Source organism: Rhipicephalus microplus, chromosome 2, assembly GCF_043290135.1.
Source record: "Rhipicephalus microplus isolate Deutch F79 chromosome 2, USDA_Rmic, whole genome shotgun sequence".
Lineage (NCBI taxonomy): Eukaryota > Metazoa > Arthropoda > Arachnida > Ixodida > Ixodidae > Rhipicephalus > Rhipicephalus microplus.
The window spans coordinates 213,551,434-213,572,261 of NC_134701.1; the positions used below are offsets into that span (position 1 = coordinate 213,551,434).

The 20,828-nt window shown below is 43.4% G+C and overlaps 1 protein-coding gene across 2 annotated transcripts in view; it reads left to right on the forward strand.

Moving 5' to 3' along the window:
• Positions 1–20,828, forward strand: part of Sbf (SET domain binding factor) — a 145,780-nt gene that overhangs the window by 111,132 nt on the left and 13,820 nt on the right. The window contains exons 26-34 of one of the 2 annotated variants that reach the window (XM_037421552.2): positions 554–808; positions 2,673–2,732; positions 5,546–5,712; positions 6,128–6,304; positions 8,514–8,618; positions 11,565–11,750; positions 12,351–12,707; positions 12,996–13,253; positions 14,000–14,095. In XM_037421552.2, the coding sequence (XP_037277449.2) occupies positions 554–808; positions 2,673–2,732; positions 5,546–5,712; positions 6,128–6,304; positions 8,514–8,618; positions 11,565–11,750; positions 12,351–12,707; positions 12,996–13,253; positions 14,000–14,095 (1,661 nt within the window). The remainder of the gene's footprint in view (positions 1–553; positions 809–2,672; positions 2,733–5,545; positions 5,713–6,127; positions 6,305–8,513; positions 8,619–11,564; positions 11,751–12,350; positions 12,708–12,995; positions 13,254–13,999; positions 14,096–20,828) is intronic. The other variant, XM_075875915.1, reaches the window with a different exon arrangement.

Here is a 20,828-nt window from a genome sequence, read left to right on the forward strand (position 1 = left end):
GCTGAAGTTCGTAAAAGTGGTTCACTAAAGGAAGGGATTATCTACATAGAGGGGGGTCATGGTTTTAAAAGGTCTTGTAACTATACAAGCAAAGGTTTTTTTATTCAGAACTCTGGAAAGCTGGGCATGAGTTTATACAATAAAGTATGGCATAAGCAGATGCTGTGCTTTGCACGTACACACTGCACACTTTCTAGTCTGCGATTAGTGATATAGCTACCTTGTTTATAATAGTTTCTGGTTGTGGGGATGGCTGTTAACCCTTGGATAGGCCAAGGTTCAGGATGTTAATTGGGTTTATGCACAGCATTAGAAGCAGTAGGATTTGATTATATTTACTTTCCAGAAGTTCGAATAGTGAAATATCAGTGCGAATTATATTGAATAGCATACCATTTCGGAAAATATTTGAAAGCTCGGTGATTGGCTTGTTCATACTTCAAAGCCTAAATATGCCTCTGGTACCACCACATGGTACCTTCAAAAACGAATATGCACTGTTGCACAGAACAAATATTTTATTGTTCTTAATGCTTGCCTGTTGCTGTTCCAGGCACCGTGAGCGAGACGTCATCCTCCATCGAGCAAGAGAAGCTGGTGGCGGCGCTGGTACGAGCCAGCCCCCTGTCTCAGCCATCGCGTGCCTCGCCCGGTGTGCACGACTCCTCTCTGAGCATCAGCTCCCTGGTGCTTGACGGGGCCCACGATAATTTTCCCACGCTGACGCCCGAGACTGCGCGCCGCTCACACAACCCCTTCCAGAAGGCTGTCAACAGCCTACGATCGTCGGGTGGCAAGAGCGGAAAACGTGAGTGGGCCTCCTTACACTGTCTTTTGACATTCTCACTAGTATAGGAGAATAGACAGCGTGCTCTCTCGGCTCAATGCTGTTGAGGTGAAAGCTTTATGCGGCTCGTAAGGCAAAAAGCTCAAATTTTGGTGTTCTTTGTCAATCATGGCACTCAACCATGTCATAGTGTCAGTAGTGCAAGCAGCACGTTTACTCGCATGGCAGCAGCGTGATATTGTGTACTGGAAAATTTTCACAAAGGTGTCAATGCCACGTTGTGCTTAAAAACGAAAAAAAGTGGTTACGCATACTCGGGCAGTTGTTGCAGGAACATGATGTGCTGACGGGATTAAGGGAAAGTGGATGTACGTTAGATGCTGTGGGCAGGCCTAGTGGCTTGAATGCATTGGTGCTACTAAGATGTTCCCCTTCAAGTCTTCTTGGCGATTAAGTGAAAGATCTTGTAGAACATTGCACAACAACATGTTTGGCAATCGTCTCCTGAGTTGCAGTTGAATTAGTGAACATTGTAAACACTCGGTGGTTGTGCAGTATATCTGGCTTGGAAGATCGCCTGTACTGTTGCAGTAGAACCTTGTCTATGTGTTTCCTGTTGCTTTTGCTAATTTAGTGTGTTGCTATTGCACCTCTTGGCACAATGTCTAATCTCCATATACAGTTAAACCCCCTTATAAGAGGCATGCTTCAGACAGCAATTCTTGTCTTTTATATGAGATGTTACTTATAAGCAGAGTGCTACGTATGCATTTTCCTATCAACTTGTATTTTACTGCAGGCACACTGGTGTTTCTTATACCCATTGCTCTCTTATATCTGTGCCTCTTATAAAGGGATTCGACTGTACACTCAAACACTCAAACTTTGATATAACGAACCCGGATGCAGCGAAATATTGTGCCTAACAAAGTGAATGAAACATAGTCTTGCAATATATATTGTTAGGAATATGCCTTTATAGTGAATTTTCGTATATAACGAACTTCATTTCGTGTAAGGTGCACATTTGTTATAATAAGGTTTGAGTGTAGTAAGTCTGCTTGATGCATCTTGAACTGTAATGTTTCTGAGTCTCAGAATTTGTGTTATATAATATGAAGTGCCCCATTGCGGCAGCCTCAGTTACTTATGGTACAGTGTCACATGGCTCTTTCAAGTCAATCGAGTCCGAATTTAATAAGACTTCTCAAGCATACTTGAATGATTTACACAAGCTGTGGAAGGAAACCACTACTAATGGAAAAATCTAGTCTCAATAGGCTGTTTGAAAGGGCCTCGCAATATACTGATGTATTAGTCAGACAATCGGCACTGTTTATGGAATTGCCAATTAATAGTCGCCAGGTGGCCAGCCAGTTCTTTTCCAGAGCAGTAGAAGTAGCTATAGTCGGATACAACTTAAACATAACAAGAAGTTGGTAGAGACCCTGCCCTGATGAATGAAGTGTGGCAGCTGATTGCGTCGTGACTAAAGAAATGGTCTCGCTTATGCACTTGGCTATGTTCTCCAAAGCCAGGGTGCACTGCGGTCCTGCTTGTGACATCATTCTCGAGTGCATGCTCGTTAGTGTAGGCTTTTGTGCACTCACCTTTAAGGAGGAAGTGCAGTGGACTTCTGAAGTTGTATCCGATTATAGTATTCTGACGTTGCATTTTTCTGCTTGTGTTGGTGGTATGTGCTTCAGTCTACTTGCGTTCAATTGTGAATTACACCGAAACATTCCTTTTCTTGTCTCTCTCACCTCCTGTCATCTCTGCTGCACACTTCACTCTTATTCTCTTGCCCCAATGCCTTTTTTTGTTTGTTTCCTGCTCTGTGTGCCTTTCCCATTCCCACACATTTCCGTTTTGTTTTGTTTTCTAGAGATTACCGATTCCTTCCAAATGTTCATGAACCTAAATCGAGGCCTGTTACCATCTCAGAGTGAGTTGTCCTTGGTTTGATACTCTATTTTAAAATGCTGACTCGGTATTGCGTGGATGCTCTTTGTAAGGCCTCAATTTTTTTCCTATTTGCATGTGGTGTAGGTTTTGATATAGGACTTTTTTTCAGTGTCAGTGTATCTGAATGCCAAGTTAGTCACAGAACAAGCATTGTATAGTGCTCAGAGGGTTATGTGATGCCATTTGATGAGATACTACAAAAAAGTGCTTGAAGAGGTGCCTGTAGTCTTTCTGAATGCACTCATAACTGCATTTGTATATTGCAAAATTGTAGACTGCATGGAGCTTTGCTTTTTTTTCTTCTGATCTGTGTTTTTTATATTTTGACTTTGCCACAGCATGGTGGACTTGCACTGAAATTTAATTACATCTTCCTCTTTATTTTGCCTAGTTATGTAGTTTTCTAGAGTACATTTGTTACCTGCTAAGGGCCGTGCACGTGATCGGAAACAATCAATTCATGATGGTTCCAAGTAATGACGAAGCGTTACGTCAAGCCTTCTAGGTCGTCCGCACATAATTTGTTTTCCGCAAAAATGGCACGTGTAGTGTGCTTTAGTTCCAGGAAATAGATATGGTGCACTTCCTGCTCATGATATTGGGACTTCTTAGCAGATTTGACAAATATCGTGTCTCGTGGACTAGATTGCCTTTGCTTGTGTCCAGTTGGAACTCAAGTGGACATGTTTAAAAGGGAAGTACCGTACATGAACTGGTCAGTGGAATCTAGTAAGAATCCCCACACACTTAACGGATGTTAAATGAACTTGCGTAATTGTTAGGGACTTTTGTGAACACCCAAACGAAATGTTAATTCGACAACATTGCTTGAAAGTTGAACTTCGCAGCGACCTGCTCAAACAAAAAGGAAAAGGACGCGAGAAGCACAAAAAAACAGGACAAGAGCAAACTGACTATTGTTTCTCGGGTGAAGTCATAATGAATATATGCACAATGAAAGGATGAATACAAACATTACACATGGCCGTTTATGCTCGAAAGGCTACTCAGTTTTTTCTATATTTTCAATAGTCCTAGTACATTTTTGCTTTTATGGGAGTAACCACGATAACTATTTGATAGGATTATTGTGATAATACAAGAAGGTGGAAATTCAAAAGTCAACGACTTCATCTCTGAGGGGGCAATCCGGCCATTTGGTGGTGGAGGATGGTACCGCTGTGCCAGTACTGTGACCTCTGAGATTGGACAATGAAACCAAGGGCCGCAGATATTGAGGTCACACACCCTCAAAAGTACTGGGCAATAAATCACAAATCATGATTGTGCATGGTGGCACAGTCATTTTGAACGCTGTTTCAATGGAGGAGAACTAATGGAATGTAAAACGAATGTAGCAATGGTATAATACGATTGCTAACGACAGAATTTGTTTGAGGTCACCTACATTTCGTTTGAAAGATTTGCAGCACACCATTTAGTACCAGTTGCGCCTCAAATGTTTTGTAAAAGAAATCTCACAACCTATTAGGCACCCGGAGAAATTACTACACTGTAAGAACGAAGAACGCTGCATCCCTAGCTGATAAAAATAATGTAGTGGAATGCAATGAAATCAAAGGTTCATGAACCTAAATCTAGGCCTGTTACCATCTCAGAGTGAGTTGCCTTTGGTTTGACACTCTATTTTAAAATTGCCCTCAGAGACACTATTCGTTGTGGTCATTTCCACTATGTATATATATATATATATATAGAATCTTTGAAAAGACTGCAATTATCATATGTACTCCCATAATCCTCGCACTTTTTTGGGTGAAAAACCGATGCACAGTTGGGGGTTGCGAGAATTACGCGAGGAAAACATTCCACGAAAACGTACTCAGCAAAAAAGAAAATGAAGTGGCCGCAAGTCGGGATCCTCACGCCAGAACAATAAAAGCACAGGTTCAACACAAGGCAACATTTATTTGAGACACAAAAAGCGCAATCAAATAGTCGAGAATTAGAATACCATACACAAAGCTTGTGGGCGTTGCGGGCGTAGCAGTAGCGTTCGTCGCTCAACAGGAGTCTGCAAAAGGTAAGCGAAGGACGTCAGTATTGGGCTGATGGCCATTTAACAGAATCGTCCGCAGTTACCTTCTGAAGAAATAAAGTTTACCATCAATCCCAGTCTTAGGCACACGAAAGGCCCAACACGTCTTGGTGGCTTTCAGCTGCCGTCACCAGTAGCAAACACAAAACTCGTCTACTCTGAAGGGCCTACCGGCGGCCCTGTTGCTGTTGTTTAGTGCATGATCAGTTACTTTCAACTTGAAAGCAGCCCGGTAGCTTCCGTATCGCCCCATAACGTAACAAGATTACAGACACAACATACAAATCACGTCGCAATGCGCACTTGCCACTTTGGCTTGGATTGGATTGGATTGAATTATGGTGCAATAATAGCATGCTCTATGCTTAGTAGATGGCACCAGATGGCACACGCTATCGTCATCAGTGGCTGGAACGAGCAGATGACATTAGTGCTGCAAATTTTGGGGGTGCGATAATTACTCGAGTGCAAGGATTACGCGAGTAAATACGGTATATGCCAGAAGTCTGGAACACTCTACGAAGAAAGTTTGAATGGGAAAGCTCTCGGCCAGCGTTTCGTGGTTTCATTCCTTGAACAGAGTGCTAATGTGAAAGTCTGGTCTCTTGTCAGCTTACTATTAAGATTGCCACTTCTTCAGTCATATTTGGAGATAAATTTGGACGAGTTTGGTTGTTTGAAGAGGCCTGTGTTGCTGGGCACTTTGACTAAGCCTGGCCCTGCTGGCCTTGCAGAGTCTCGTTGGGGCAGCCTGAAAGATCGCCGACATGGCTCTACAGGCAGCCTGACACCGGAGTTTGCCCTGCGAGCCTCGCGAATGGCTGAAGGTGGCTCCCAGGAAGGCGTGCACACCCTCCACAAGGTGGCACTCTACATTTTTGGCGAGAAATCGCAGATAAAGGTGTGTTAGTAGTGTTGAGTCACTATCAAAGCATGTTCCTAATGCATCGTGTCTGTCATGTTACTTGCATAAGAAAGCTTGTTAATTGAATGTGATATCTCAGTTACCGTGAGATGCACGTTCACCTAGGAACTGCACTTTCTTAGAACTTTTCCACTTCTCATGCCTGGAAGCATGTGCTCAAATAACATTGCTCAGCATGTATGGTCACGATGCAATGAATTTTTACCTAGGGGGTGATCAACTGCGTCTCCGTCATGAAATTTTTGTTATCTTTAGTTCTAAAGTCTAACCGGGTCACCAGCAATATCAAATATACGTAAAAGTTTTGTTAGATTCAGTAAGGAGATGACTCGTTAAATCTGTGCTCTTTATATTTATTTTACCTATAAATGTGTCCACGATCTGATGGCAGGGCATCAAGCCGGAGACTTATGCCAACTGTGACCTCATTCCCGTGGAGTATCCTGAAGTGCGGCAGGTCAAGGCCAGCTTCAAGAAGCTACTACGTGCCTGCTGCCCCAGCGCTCCTCCAGCCAGTCCTGAACTGAGTTTCTACAAGATGGTGGAGGGCTCAGAGTGGCTAAACCAGGTCGGTGGACTGGTTGAGCCGCGTTTCCTTCTCTTGCAGCTAGTCTGACATGTTGGCCATTCTCGTGACGCAGAAAGTCGGAAGGGTCTCCGAAACACTTTTTGAACATGGCCAGAAAATGCTCTCGATCAGTAGTCGAGGCGCCTGTGAACATGCGAGCCAAACATTATGGCACCGCAAACAGCATAGAGTTGACAAGTTAATATCACTTACAATTGAGCTATATTTGCTATGAATACATGACTAAACTTGCCATATACCTAAAATGAACTGCATTATACCCAAAGGCACTTGAGCATGCCACCATTGGGCATTAGCTGATTTTAGACGTGAGCTGCATAGTGACCACAACCATCGAGCTTTACAGTTTACACTCGTCGGCTTGCTGAAAGAGAGCAGGACACTTAAAGTAACAAATAAAAAAAAGTGTTCAAGGCCATGAGGTGTGCAGGCTTGCTGAAATGGAAGGATAGAGAGGGAATGCATTTAGAGCATGCGCCAAGTCTCTGTGACTTTGCTTATGCTTTAGGGGTTATAAAAATTTCTGGGGCAGTCAATTCATCAGGCAATAAGCTCCGACTGTGAAGTCGTTCGATGATTACGTTGAAAAGCGTTGCAGAGTCTCTTTGCGTATATGCACCGTGAAGTGGTAGTTCTTGTGCATATGTGTATTTTGGAAACTCAAGCACAATCCCCCGAAAATGAAGAGTTAGAGGAACAGCTTTCGTAAAACGGTTGCTTTTCATATGCAAAACTTGCCTCCAGGTTTTGCTTCATAGAAACCAGTTAACTTGTGAAGCCACACTAAGGAAAAAAAAAGGTGAAAATTGCTTTCAGGAGGTACATACGATGCAGCTCCAGTAAGATTTGTGGTCTGTCAAAAATATAGGTTCTCAGGCTGTTTGAAGCTGTTGGAAATCCCTGGAAGCATGTGGTAAAGTTGGTCTCTGCAGCTCATAGTATTGGGCTTGTGCGAATAGTAAACTTCAGGTCTGAAGCAAATATGAAAGAAGTAGTGATTTTGTTGAACAAAGTTGGATCGAATTATCACATATAAAGAAAAACTAGAATATTGGTCAAAACCTAACTAACCTGCTCTATATTGTTTTTAAAGTTGACATAAGAGATGTGCTGATGTGATTTTTTTTTTTTTTTGGTTCAACGGGAAGTGGAGGCAGCTTTGAATAGTAGCAGGATTTGATATGTGGAGTTTAACGTCCCAAAACCACCATATGATTATGAGAGACCTCGTAGTGGAGGGCTCCGGAGATTTCGATCACCTGGGGTTCTTTGACGTGCACCCAAATCTGAGCACACAGGCCTACAGCATTTCCACCTCCATCGGAAATGTAGCCGTTACAGCCGCGATTTGATCCCGCGACCTGCGGGTCGGCAGCCGAGTACCTTAGCCACTAGACCACCGCGGCGGGGCAGTAGCAGGATTTGACTTTAGGTATAATTATAGTGGTAACCAGTAAAATATGTTACTTTTTGAAACTTACTATACGTTGAGTATAGAAGCTTGTTAGACAGGCGTAAAAAAACTAAAATATGATGAATTAATGTAAGGGTAATGTTCTTTTAATCTTGAAGTTGGGCTTCACGGCAGTGCAGATTTTTTTTTTGGATGTATGTATTGGTGGCATAGCACCCCTCACTGCAGCGAAACCACCTTTGCAAGGTGTAACATGAGGACTCATCTATGCCTATTCAGTCATTTATAATACACTCAAACCTCGATGTAAGGAACCCAAATATAACGAAACATTCGCCATAATGAAGTAAATAAAAATATTTTTGCAACAGACATAGTGTTAAGAATATACTTTTATAACGAATTTTTTGATATCACGAACTTTTTTGGTGTAAGATGAATATTCGTTATAATGAGGTTGTAGTGTACTTCAAAATTTTCCATAGTTTGAATTCGAATACTGTATTATTAATCCGAATATTCAAAGTGCTTGAATATTCACCCAAGACTACTTAGTATATCTAATCTGTTGAACTGGATGCAGAATTCACAAATTGAACACCTGTCACCTTGCGTTATTTTTCTCTTTTCAATGTTACCATGTGGTGTACTTGTCAAAGTGCAGTGCTTACACTGAGTATAGTGGAGTTGCAGACGCATTAGTGTTAGTTGAGTCAGACTTGTGCCTAAAAGCTTTGCTGAAAGATTGCCACCATCTGTTTTTACCCCCACCAGTTGCAGTGCATCTTGCAGCTGTCGGGCGCAGCCGTGGACTTGATCGATGTCCAGGGCTCTTCAGTGATGTTGTGCCTCGAGGATGGCTGGGACTTCACCTGCCAGGTTAGATGGAGTCGCCGCTTTTTGGAACGATATGTCTTTAGTCTGAATGATTGTTTCTCTGGTGAGCGTAGCGCAGCATGTTCAAATGTTTACTCATAATCTTCGTAGACATTCCTGGCTTCTCTGTCACTGGAATATCCCTCCTGATCACAATGCAACACCCTCACTTTCATGTTGCTTGTTCAAGACTCTGCACGTTCAGGTTCTTTGAAATATTAATTTTGTCCCTTCTCATCTTAAGTTCATTACCTGGCTACACGGAGCTGACATAATGAGTTGGAAGTCCTTTTCTGAGGAATGTTTCGAATATTTGTATCCTCATGCACTTAACCTGTACGACCACTGCTGTTTGAAGCATTTCCACACTTTTTGTATTCTGATGTCACTGAAATGGTTTCTTACCTTGTACAACCAGCCTTTTTATAGTTTACATTGTTAGAACCAAACCTTTCCATTGAAGTTATGTGGGCTCAAGACTTTCAAATAATAATACAAAAAAGTAGCAACCTTCATTCCAAAAGATTTAATATACAGTCAATTGCCGATTTTCGGACACCCGAATTTTCGGACATGCCCGATAATTCGGACATCTTCGCAGCACCGCCACGAGCCCCATAGAATCAATTTATAAGAAAGTCTGAAATTTCGGACGCTCGAACACCCCGGAGTCCAATTTTCCGGACTTTTTGACGCGACGGAAAGTCTGAAACCACCACTGACCTCCAGTGGAAACCACCACAACTGCGTCACACGCGATTACGATCGCATAAATGAGCACGCTGGTCTACTGTGGCGGCGTCTGTTGCTTGGACTCGTTGATCGTTAACGGAGAAACACACACGACCTCCGAGATTCCCAACACTGGCCGTGTTTATCGTGCAAGGGTGCTTCGCTGACAATTGAAACTATCCACCCGGAAATTTTTTGGCGCCAATAAAGTTCCTTTCGCTTTAGCGCTCGTGCTCGTGCGTGTCACTCTGGCTTCCCGCGCAGCGCTTTCGCGAAGTGTTTCACCACTTCGAACTAGAACTAACCGTCACACACCGATTTGGTCTGACCATGCTGGCTATCTTGAATGTTTACCACCGCCACCTCCAGAGTACCTGAGGCACCGTTGCCTGCCATCGCGCCGTTTTGTTTAAGCAGCCCACATGGTGTTTGGCTAGCGTAGTGCGTGGTTGTGCGATCGTGTGAAGTGTGCTCTGCAACGCTAAGCCTACGTGCTTCGACGCTCGTCAGCAAACTCCTTTGTTCACATCGTGAGGATTTCGCTTGCCTGCAATGGCCCCCACTCCGCCTTCGTCGTCCTCGCCGATGGCATCGAAGCGCAGAAAGCGGTACCGTCGGTTAACGATGGACACTCTTGATCCGAGAAATATCAATGAAATGGTGCGTTTTTTGCTTGCATTGAGAAATATTAGCAAAATGGTGCGTTTTTTTTTGCTTGTATTGAAAATTATCAGTAAAATAATGCGTTTTTTTTTCTTGCATTCATTTTTTCGGACTGCCCAAATTTTCGGATGGTTTTTCGCTCCCTAGAGGGTACGAAAAATTGGCAGTTGACTGTATACAAGCTCTTACGTATTTTGTAAACATTCACCAATTAAGCATATATAGTTAAAACCCCTTTGTTAGAGACACTGATATAAGAAAGAAATGGTTATCAGCAACACCAGTGTGCCTACAGTAAAATACAAGTTGATAGGAAAATGCATATGTGCTACCCTGCTTATAAGAGACATCTCATATAAGAGACAAGAATTGCTGCCCGGAGCATGCCTCTCATAAAGGGGTTCAACTGTAATACATAGCTTTATTTCATGCTATGTAGAACTAGTAAACTTTCAGGTACAGTCGAAGCCCGCTACAACGAAACTCACGGGGCGCGGGAAATGTTTCGTAGAAGTGAAAATTTCGTTGTAGTGAAATCGAAAAAGTATAGCTCATCTGAGCTAGCAAAACAAAGGAATGTTTATTCTAAATATTAAAGTGTCCGCTGCTTTCAATCCTTTTCCAGCAGTGTCACGATGTGATTTTCAGTCATACATAGCGAAGTCATGTTGAAGAGCACGCTGAAACAATGCCTACAACCGCTTTCGTGAATGTACCAAATAGTTGCATTGACACGTTAACACCAGCAGCTGTGCGCCATCAAAGTGTATCTGACAAGGCCGAGATGGAGGCTGGGTATTGTGGAGCGTTGACTTGCCTTATTCTATGCCATTCTTATCATCCATCACTTGCGGCTAGCTGATTTTATTGATAATGCGGACGAACAACCGCTCTGATTATGTACCACTGTGGCCAAGCGCGAATAAAATGATGTGCATTGTAATCAGAAAAGACATCATTCCGCAGTTGCATTCAGCAGCTGCATGAAGGAAACCATGAACTGAGTGACTGAGCTTCAGCTTCATATCGTCTGCGGCTCAAAAGCAAGCCAATGGCAAAAGCAGGGCAGTCTCATTGCTATCGCTATCGAGCAATGGTGGCGCCCATGCTTGCTGAACAGCGTTGGTTTCTGATGGTGCCAATGCATGTTGTAGACTTCGTCGACATATTTTCAGGTTTTCAAAATGCATCAAAATTTTAAAGATTAGGTTTACTGTATAGCAATATATATCTCAGCCCGAAATTGCATTGGGAAATTTCGTTGAAGCGGAAAGGCAGAAGAAAATTTGATCGTTGTGGTGACAATATTTATGCATTGACTCCTATGGACTACTGACAGGGAACCATGAATTTTTCGTTGTAGCGGAAATTTCGTTGAAGCGGCGTTTATTGTAGCAAGGTTCGACTGTATAATGTTTTCATCTTTGTGGTAGAACTGGAGTGATAAGCATAAATAAGCTTACTGCAGTCCTCTTGCACAGGCTTTTTGTCTTGTTCAGTCCCTCTATGGTACAACTAACCATTTTTCCTTGGTTTCTGCCTCAATCATTGCAGGTGGTGTCTATTGCTCAGCTTTGCTTGGACCCATACTATCGAACTTATGAGGGTTTCCGGGTGCTGATCGAAAAAGAATGGCTTGCATTTGGCCACAGATTCTCCTATCGAGGCAACCAGACTGCTGCTGCAGCTGCCAGTGGCTTTGCACCAGTGTTCCTCCAGTTTCTGGATGTTGTTCATCAGGTAGGAACTATTCAGAAGGCGTAGAGTGCAAATGCAGTGATTTTATGAGTACTAGTTGCAATAAAGGGAACCTGCAAATGTTTACAAGAATGCGGTTTGGGTGTTGCCTATAACGCCATCATTATTCGGCAATTTCATGTGCTTTGTGCGATGGATAACTGAAAAATTCTCTAACATGGTGTATTGCTAGAGGCAGTATTTTAACATTATCTCGTCTTCTTTAAGGATAAAAGACAAGGCCGCTTCTCGAAACGTTGGCTTCAGCAATACCCCATGTTCAAGATTATTTCATCACTTCTAGCTTTCATCTTCCCGTAAACTTCTACCCAGTGTACGCCGCAAGGAGTATTTGTTTAAACATGTTATATTCAATTTATTTGCACTATATATTAAGAGTACTGGCTATTGTGGCAAGCTTGTGGAAGCTTTCATAATCATAGAAGTGACATGGTCAAGATCCGTCCATTCGTGATAAGTTTACTTCCATTATCTGAAGCAATTCAAGGGATCGGGCTCAACCATCAGAGCAATGGCACTTAGTACTGTAGCCCCACTGCTGGAAATGTGGTGCTACAAGCCCTTTGCATTCTGTTTCGGCAGCTTCTACGGCAATTTCCGATGTCGTTTGAGTTCAACGACCTGTTCCTACGGTTCTTGGCGTACCACCATGTGTCATGCCGCTTCCGCACCTTCCTGCTCGACTCTGAGCTGGAGCGCATAGAGCTTGGCTGGACTCCCTCCCCAAGTGGTGCGAGCAGCCTTCATCGCAGTGGCCGCAATGTGGCTGCGACTCTGGCTTCGGCCGAGAGTGGCTCGGATGAGGAGTCGGCTGCCGCAGCCGCCTCAACGTCGGCACGGGCATCTGCAGCTCCGTCCTTTTGGGAGTACGCCGATCGTCTGTGGTGCAAGTCGTCGGCCTTCTACAACTTCTGGTATGCAGCCAACCTGGAGGACGAGGTAAGCTTTCCACTGTCTTTGTCTAAACCCTTCATATTTTGTTTACATCACTTCGCCCCGACTTTTTTGTTGGAGCATTCAGTAGCACCAACGATGATGCTCTCATAACAGCCATGGCTCTAAAATGAAAGATGTGTAGGTTCTGATGAACTTTATAATGCTGTTTTCATGAAATGTGCCATAAAAGTATTTTTCGAATATGTGTGAATAAATAGTTGTTTCAACAATAGTTATTTCAACCAACACACATGCCTTTCCTTCATTCCTGAATGCTATGGTGCTCGCCAGGTTCTGCGCCCCTATTCAAACCTGTCCAACCTGGAAGTGTGGGATTACTACTTGGAGGAAACCCTCTGCCATGGCCCCATCTATGATCCTGAACTAGTTGTCCTCGAGCGGGGGCCCAAGGTTGTTCCCGAGCCGATGGCACCTCAAAGGCCTGGTGCCTCCGGCAACACCAGCAACGCGCCTTCTCGCCGCATATTGTACCCCTGCTATGATGATGCAGGTGATGCGGAGGCTGACGTCTTCACGCAGCTGCTTGAGGTAGGCAGGCTTCTGCCTGTCACTTTTTTGATTGTCTGTCAGGAATATGTTGCACAATGATAATTCGCTGCTGTTGATTGTATTGAAATTTATAACGTGATGATAAAGGTGCCATTGCTGAAGGTAACTGAAGAAAAAGTCCACTAATTCAGGTCAGCTGTAGTCTTAAATATGAGGTCAACTTAAGCTGATGCGCTTGATCATCTAGTCAAGTAAGTTCTCTCTTAAAGTTAGGCTTTATGCTGGATAACTACTTAGGAAATTAATGGGGAAAATATGTGAATGTACTTAAAACTTACAAGAGCCATCATTAAGCAATTTTGTCACTGGCTGCTTCTAGTGCGATTTGACGAAATTGTAGGCTTGAATGAACAGGCCAGGTCGCATGAGGGTTAATAATGCAGACAGGCAGAGGTGCATGGCTTGGGTTTGATGATCCCTAAACCTTGCTTGCTGAATATGCGCAAGATGGGCATATTTATTGGTTTTATTGTAATATGGATAGTGCATAAAATGAACACCTGTGTGGTGTACATTCTTCATGTGATGCTTCCATTTTTCTGTGTGATCAGTTTCTGGCTTTTGTCTATTTCTTGTGCAACCTGATGATCCGCATGATGATAATAGAAGAGTGGCATTTTCCTCCTGGCTAGTGTTTGTGATGTCATTCTGTAGTGTTGCACTTGTGTTCTGCCATCTGCTGTCTGTACTGCTGGTATTGACGTTGCGCCCTTTTCCCTGTCCAGGCACTGCATGACCAGGAAGCTGCACTTGGACATCTCCCACAGAAGTGGCACGTACTGTGGAACAAGCTGGATGTGCCTGTTGTGGACACTCTAGTGGTAAGCGTGGTCCATGTTTTAGCCCTTCTTTCGGTTTTTTTAACAAGTTCAGATGTGGTCACAAACAAATGACTGCTATGTAGCCATACCGTACTGCGGAATACGATTACTATTGTTTGCTTCGTGTCATCACGGTTCGCATTGTCGGAACAGAGCCCATGCAGCGAGCCTTGATGTATTTTCGCAATGCCAATCAGGGAGGACCAACCCGCAATAGCACAACTGAACTTGTTTATAACGAACTTGAAACTGCTGCGAAAAATGTGGTTGTTATATCAGTAGCTCGTTGTATATAGACCCACCCTTGAAAATATGTGCTTAACGTCCTTGCCATTTTGGGGGGCGGGGCTGTCATTTTTACTAAAAAATTTTAACAGCGTTTTCGGTGACAAGTTGAGCTTTTTCACGTTACGCAGTGATGCCCACTGCATGCGTACAAGTGAATTAAACAGTCTTTGTAGCGAACATACTGTTTAATTGAAGCACGGTACTGCCACGGGGATAAGATTATTCCTGGCTAGCTGTGTGAAACGTGTCGTGTGTATGTGGCTCGCGAGGTTAGTGCTGGGATGCTTGTTGTATACCGTATGCATGCATTTGGGTGGGGTTTGTTCCTGCTTGTAAGGGGGTTCAATTGTATTTTATATTATGTGGTACAATATAGGATCCTAATTTTAAATAAAGCTTACTTTCTTGGCATTAGATAAACGTCTTCATTGTTGCTTTACTGATTAGAAAAAAGGTGCAAAAAACAAAACAAATTTTGACAAAGAAAAAAATGAAAGCATGTGAAAGTTTATTGCAATTTTTGTAGTTCTCAACTTTTGAAGGGTATGCCAGAAAAACTTCAGTTATAACAATAAAATTGTTGGGGTTTAATATTCTAAAACCACCGTATGATAATGAAAGGTACGGTAGTGGAGGGGTCCGGAAATTTCGTCCACCTTTCGTCCGTTCTTTAACTTGCATCTAAATCTAAGCACACGGGCCTACAGCATTTCTGCCTCCATCGAAAATGCAGCCGTCGCGACCGGGATTTGATCCCACAACCTGCGGGTCAGCAGCCCTGTGCCTTAGTCACGAGGCCACCGTGGCAGGTTAGAAAAGCTTCAGTCATACTTAGGTGGTACTGAAGAAGGAGTTCTGTTGTGTTCAGGTGGTTGTTGTGACCGTTGGTAAAAGTAATATACTGGTGACCATCGTTTTGGAAGCGCACGCTTGAGGCTAGGAAAGTGCTGAGTATGAAAAGGCTCCTGTTAATGTAAATTTCGTTTTCTGCTCTCTTTAAATTGCTTTTATAGGAGCGGCATCAAGGGTGTGAAAGGGTGTGTGCAAAGGCTGCTAATTGATGTCAAAAGCAGCAAACTTAGGGCAGTTTCCGTGAAAAGAGCAATACTCCAGGCCCTTCATGCTGCTTGACTGTGGTTTACTGCTGCCTTAGACTTCACATCATAACTCAGCTAGCCATTTTAGGTTCCTTTCCTTTTCTTTTTCATGTTGTAAACTAAGAGTATTGGGGCATTTACAGGTTGCAAATTTGCATCTTGGAGTAACACTGAAATACAGGCTCATTTCGGCAAGTCACCGCAACACATAACGGTTATTAGACATGGTGACCTGGGTTACGCTTCATTTAAACTCGCATATTGCTAGGTGTATTACAGCATAGGCATCCTGCTTAGCCTTGAGAACTTTTTGTGCTACACAAGTTTTTCAGTGCTTGTTTCGTTCCTGACAGGGTCCTGGAAAGCTGCAAGCAGGCAAGTTGTGCCTGTAGTTTGGGGCTATCATTTGTTATAGTAATGGAGATTACTGGGGTTAGTTAGATGCTTACACTTGTGTAGAAAATATTTTTATGCATGACAAGGCCTCGATATCGTCTGCATGTACACCATACAGGAAGGCTTAATCTTCTCAAATCCCTCGTAAAATCGCAGGCTGAAATTTCATATGGGTCTTTAGATCTATCAACTCAATTAGATGTTAGTTGGACCTGTCACAGATTTTCTTAGGTTCCCGCAAAGAGCATGCTTTCTCAGTTGTGAAAATGAAACTATTGATTAAAAGTAAAACGTTATTAATTGGTTGATGTCTAATGTGACATCACATGTTAGACGATGTTGGAATATGCTTAACATAAAATGTCATATGCATGATGCTGGGCAATTTTAAATTGGCAGAGCTAAACGTGGAGTGGATTGAACTGCCAGCTTATTGCATTGCTGTGTTTGCAGAGTACCAACAAGACATGAAGTCTCACATGAAACTTCTGCTACACCATCCATCAGCTGATTAGCGGGAAAAATTCTGACATTGCAGCTGCTTCAAAGTATATTTTCTTGTGGCATTATCTAGTAATCGACGCGATGCTTCCCAAAATGGTGAAAAAAACATAAGGCTTCCACAAAAAGCATCAGAGTAGCAGTGCTTTTAGGAAAGGGCGAATCTTGTCCTATGACTTTTTCTCGGTGGGAAAGGTTAGCACTTTCTGTCTTAGTAGTACACTTGGTGGTACACTTAGTAGTACACTTAGTAGTACATCATGTGGTGGCATGATGCGGAGCAACAGTTGTGGTATTGTGGCAGATGCATGTGTCTGAATGGGCAGTATTCTCAACATTGGAAATTTGAATGAATCACCATTATTCATAACAATAACAGTGGTTTCGCAAACAAGTTTCGTGCATGTAGTTGTAGTGCCTTATCGTTGATTGTTCACAGGTGATGGTCACAAGCTGATGGTCTTTATTGACTGTCTTCTCATTCATTATTGTAATTCAGTATGCATGGAATTTTCTACACTTTAAACGAAGAGCGTGTAACATAGGCGGCTTTTTTTCGCTCTACTACAATCATAATTTACCGTAACTACTCGGATCTAACGCGCACCTTTTTTCCAGTTAAGCGAGTTCATAAATCGCATGCCCGTTAGAATCGAGTACGAAAAAGAAAAAAAAAATGAATACAATCATTCTATTGCCATCGGCATTTCCAAAAGGCCGCCCCCTACGTGCGTCGGTACGGCGCGTCGGCCATTTCTGCCTATGTGTTTCCCATGTGCGGCACTTCGTACGTGTGCTGAGGAGTTCGTCATCTTGTAGTGCATTATCATCGACGGCATGGAAGGGTTGACTCCAAAAACTCGAGTGCACCACGATGCCGCTTTTAAAAGGAACGTCATCGCGTGTGCTGAAATGGACGGAAATCGGGCCGCATCGCAGTCGTTCGGAGTTCCCGAAACGTGCGCGCGGGACTGCCGGAAAAGCGGGAAAAAAAAAAAAAACAAGCAGAAGATTGTCGACAGCAAAGCTTCACACAAATGCTTCAGTGGACCGCAGCAGGGTCGATTTCCGCAAATTGAAGAGCTGCTCGGCGAGTATGTGCTTGAGCAGCGAGCGGCACAGCGGCCCATGACGACAAAACTGCTCCAAGTGCGGGCCATGCAATTAGCCTTAGAAAAAGGTCTAATGCGGAGCCAGTTTAAAGCGAGCAGCAGGTGCTGGCTAACTAACTTTATGAAGAGGAAAGGCTTTTCCCTCCGAAGGCGAACGGGCATATGCGAAAAGTTTTGCGGAGGAGTACGATGAAAAGATTCACAGTTTTGAGAGGTTCGTCCTAAACTTGCGGCACAACAACGGCTACCTGCTGGGGCAAATCGGGAATGCCAATCAGACGCCTCTTTACTTCGACATGCCTGGCACCGCAACCGTCCAGAAGGGGGCGAAGCAAGTTCGCGTGCTGACATCGGTCCACGGTAAAACTACAGTGACGGCAATGCTCTGTTAAACGTCAGATGGGCACAAGCTTCCCCCGTACCTCATATTTTAATGGAAGACGCTCCCGAAAGGAGTCGTTTTTTCGAGTGGTTTGATCGTGCGGGCCAGCGAGAAAAATGGGTGCGCGTTGCAATCGATGTCTTTTTTTTTTTTTTTTCGTCGTGAAAATCGGGTGCGCATTACAATCGAGGGCGCGGTAGAATCGAGTAAATACAGTATCGCACTCGTTTTTGCTCACAATATTTCTTCTTGCCAAGGACTTCCAAGTTGGGAACGGTGTCCACATTATCGGCATGAAAAAGCATTACAGATAGAAAAGTTGTGAGCACTAAATTTTTAAGAAAAGAAATGCAGGCAAGCCATATGATAAATATTGCTATAGGACAAAAGTATACTGTTTCTACATGCTTATATATTTAGTGCATCATTTAAGCGATAGCATTTTGTCAAAATATGGTACTCAGCACTATGAAGTACTGTTATCCCACAGAGAGAATGCCATGCTTACATTAATCAATAGATAACTGGTGCTGCTTACAGGGTTTTACATGGTGCAATTGTAGGTTGTACAGTCAAATCTCGTTACTACGAACACCGAATTAACGATTTTTTCAGATTTACGAATATTTTGAAAATCCCCGCCAGATTGCCTATATATTTTCAAGGTAAAAATATTTCAGAACAACGAATTTCAGTACAATGTATATTTCAGAATAACGTGCATAATTTATTTGCTCGCCTATACGCAAGGAACATCAGTATTACGAATTTAGTTAAAAGTAGCAGCACCGCAACTCTCACGTAGCGTAGTAGCCGCTGTTTTTTTCCATGCACGGAAGCTATCATCATCACCGTGTTGAGAGCCGACTGCTAGCGCCACCACACAGGTATGGTTTGATGTGTGGCAGCTTAGCAGGCCTAGCCTCGTTGCCTCGTCCTTCGTCGTGCGTCCTTCGTGCCACGCACGTGTGAAGTCTGCTGCGTTTTGTTGTCGTTCTTTTTTTCTTAGCTTTCTGCAAAGTGTTTGGAGACCCGACGATGAATGCACCAGGTGACAGCGCTAAGAAGAGGCGAAAGCAGTTTTCCCTGCAAGAAAAGGTGGATTTGTTGAGGGAACTTGACTCGGGCAAAAAGCAAATCGACCTCTGCAGGGAGCGTGGCATTGCCCCGTCGACATTTATGGCTAAAAGGGAAAGTGGCAGGTCAAATGACACTCCTTGGTTTCGTGTACTTGTGGACGGGAGCAAAGGCCAGAGAGGAAAACCAGACAATGGTAGAGTGTATATCAAAGGACATTCAAGAGTTAGGAAGAGAGTGCGAGATAATTATACTAGGAGACATGAATGCGCACATAGAAGATATAGATGGGTATACCGACCCGACAGGCAAAATGATCATGGATATGTGTGAAAGGCTCGATTTGATTATTTGCAACAGTACCGAGAAGTGTGAAGGGCAAATAACATGGGAGGTAGGAAGGCTTCAGTCGACGATAGATTATGCACTGATGTCACATAGGATGTATGATAAGCTCAGGGGAATGCACATAGATGAAGGTGGCTCCAGAAGTCTGGGTAGCGATCACAAACGTATCAAGCTAAGTTTTGGAAGAGCAGTGAAAGTGGGAAGGAGACAAGATGAGCAACTACAGGAAAATTTTTATCCGGAAAGGCAAATTGATATAGCCACTAAACAAATTGAGAAAGTAATCACGGAGGATAATAAGACAGTATGGACATACACGAATCTAATTAGACTCTTTGAGCTAGAGCTTGCTAAGACGCGTGACAAGTCACCCCGGAAAAGAAGACACAAACCCAAAAGTTGGTGGGATGAGGAAGTTAAGAGAGCCATAGCAAAACGTCAGGAAGCCTCTAGGGAACACAGACATGCTAAGCAGCGGGGTGAACCGACAGATGATGTTGAAAGAAAATGGGCAACCTTTCTAAGCTGTAGAGGAGATGCATCCCTTCTGATCAATGAAAACATTAGAAGGAAGGGAGCTCAGTGGCTGGCAGAAGTACATAAAAAAGATAGAAAGGCAGCTGCGAAATTTTGGAACCATCTAAACTCCCTAAAAAATGAGACGAGCCTAGAGCAGAGATTTATAACTACAGCCCAAGGTGCTAGGCTAGAAGGGGACGAAGCTATTGAATATATAAGAACAAAAGTGACAGAAAAATTTCGACAAAGAAGTACTTTATGCACCACAATAGACAAGGACGAATGAAGTGGTGCAATGGCTCCATTTTCACAACAAGAGTGGGTAAGGGCTGAGAGAAGGGTTCCTAGTAGTACATCAACAGGCCCAGATGGCATTCCAATTAAGCTGATAAAGACATTAGGTCCGAAGTCTAAGCAGGCTTTGAGAGAGGCAGTGAGCACAATAATAATCAATGGTGAAGTTCCCGATGGATGCAAACTTAGCAGGATGAGCATGATCTATAAAGGAAAGGGGGACAAAGCTGACATAAACAACTACCGTCCTATAACAGTGACATCAGTGGTCTACAGGCTGGCGATGCAGATTATAAAGGAAAGACTGCAGGCGTGGATAGAGGATGAGGGGGTGCTGGGGGAACTGCAGAATGGATTTCGGAAACACAGGAGGTTGGAAGGCAATCTGTTCTCACTGACGCAGTGCATCGAAATGGCAGAAAAGGAACACAGGCCCCTGTGGCTAGCATTTTTGGATATCAAGGGAGCGTACGATAGCGTGGTTCAAGAGGAATTGTGGGGAATACTGGACACACTAGGCGTGGAACATGTAGTCACTAATCTTTTAAAGGGTATCTATAAAGGTAACAAGGTAGTTATAAAGTGGCAAAAAAGGTATCGAAGCCTGCAGAGGTAAAACGGGGGCTTAGGCAGGGGTGCCCCCTGTCACCCTTATTATTCATGATGTACCTGCAAGGATTAGAGGCAAAATTAGAGGGAAGTGGACTGGGCTTCAACCT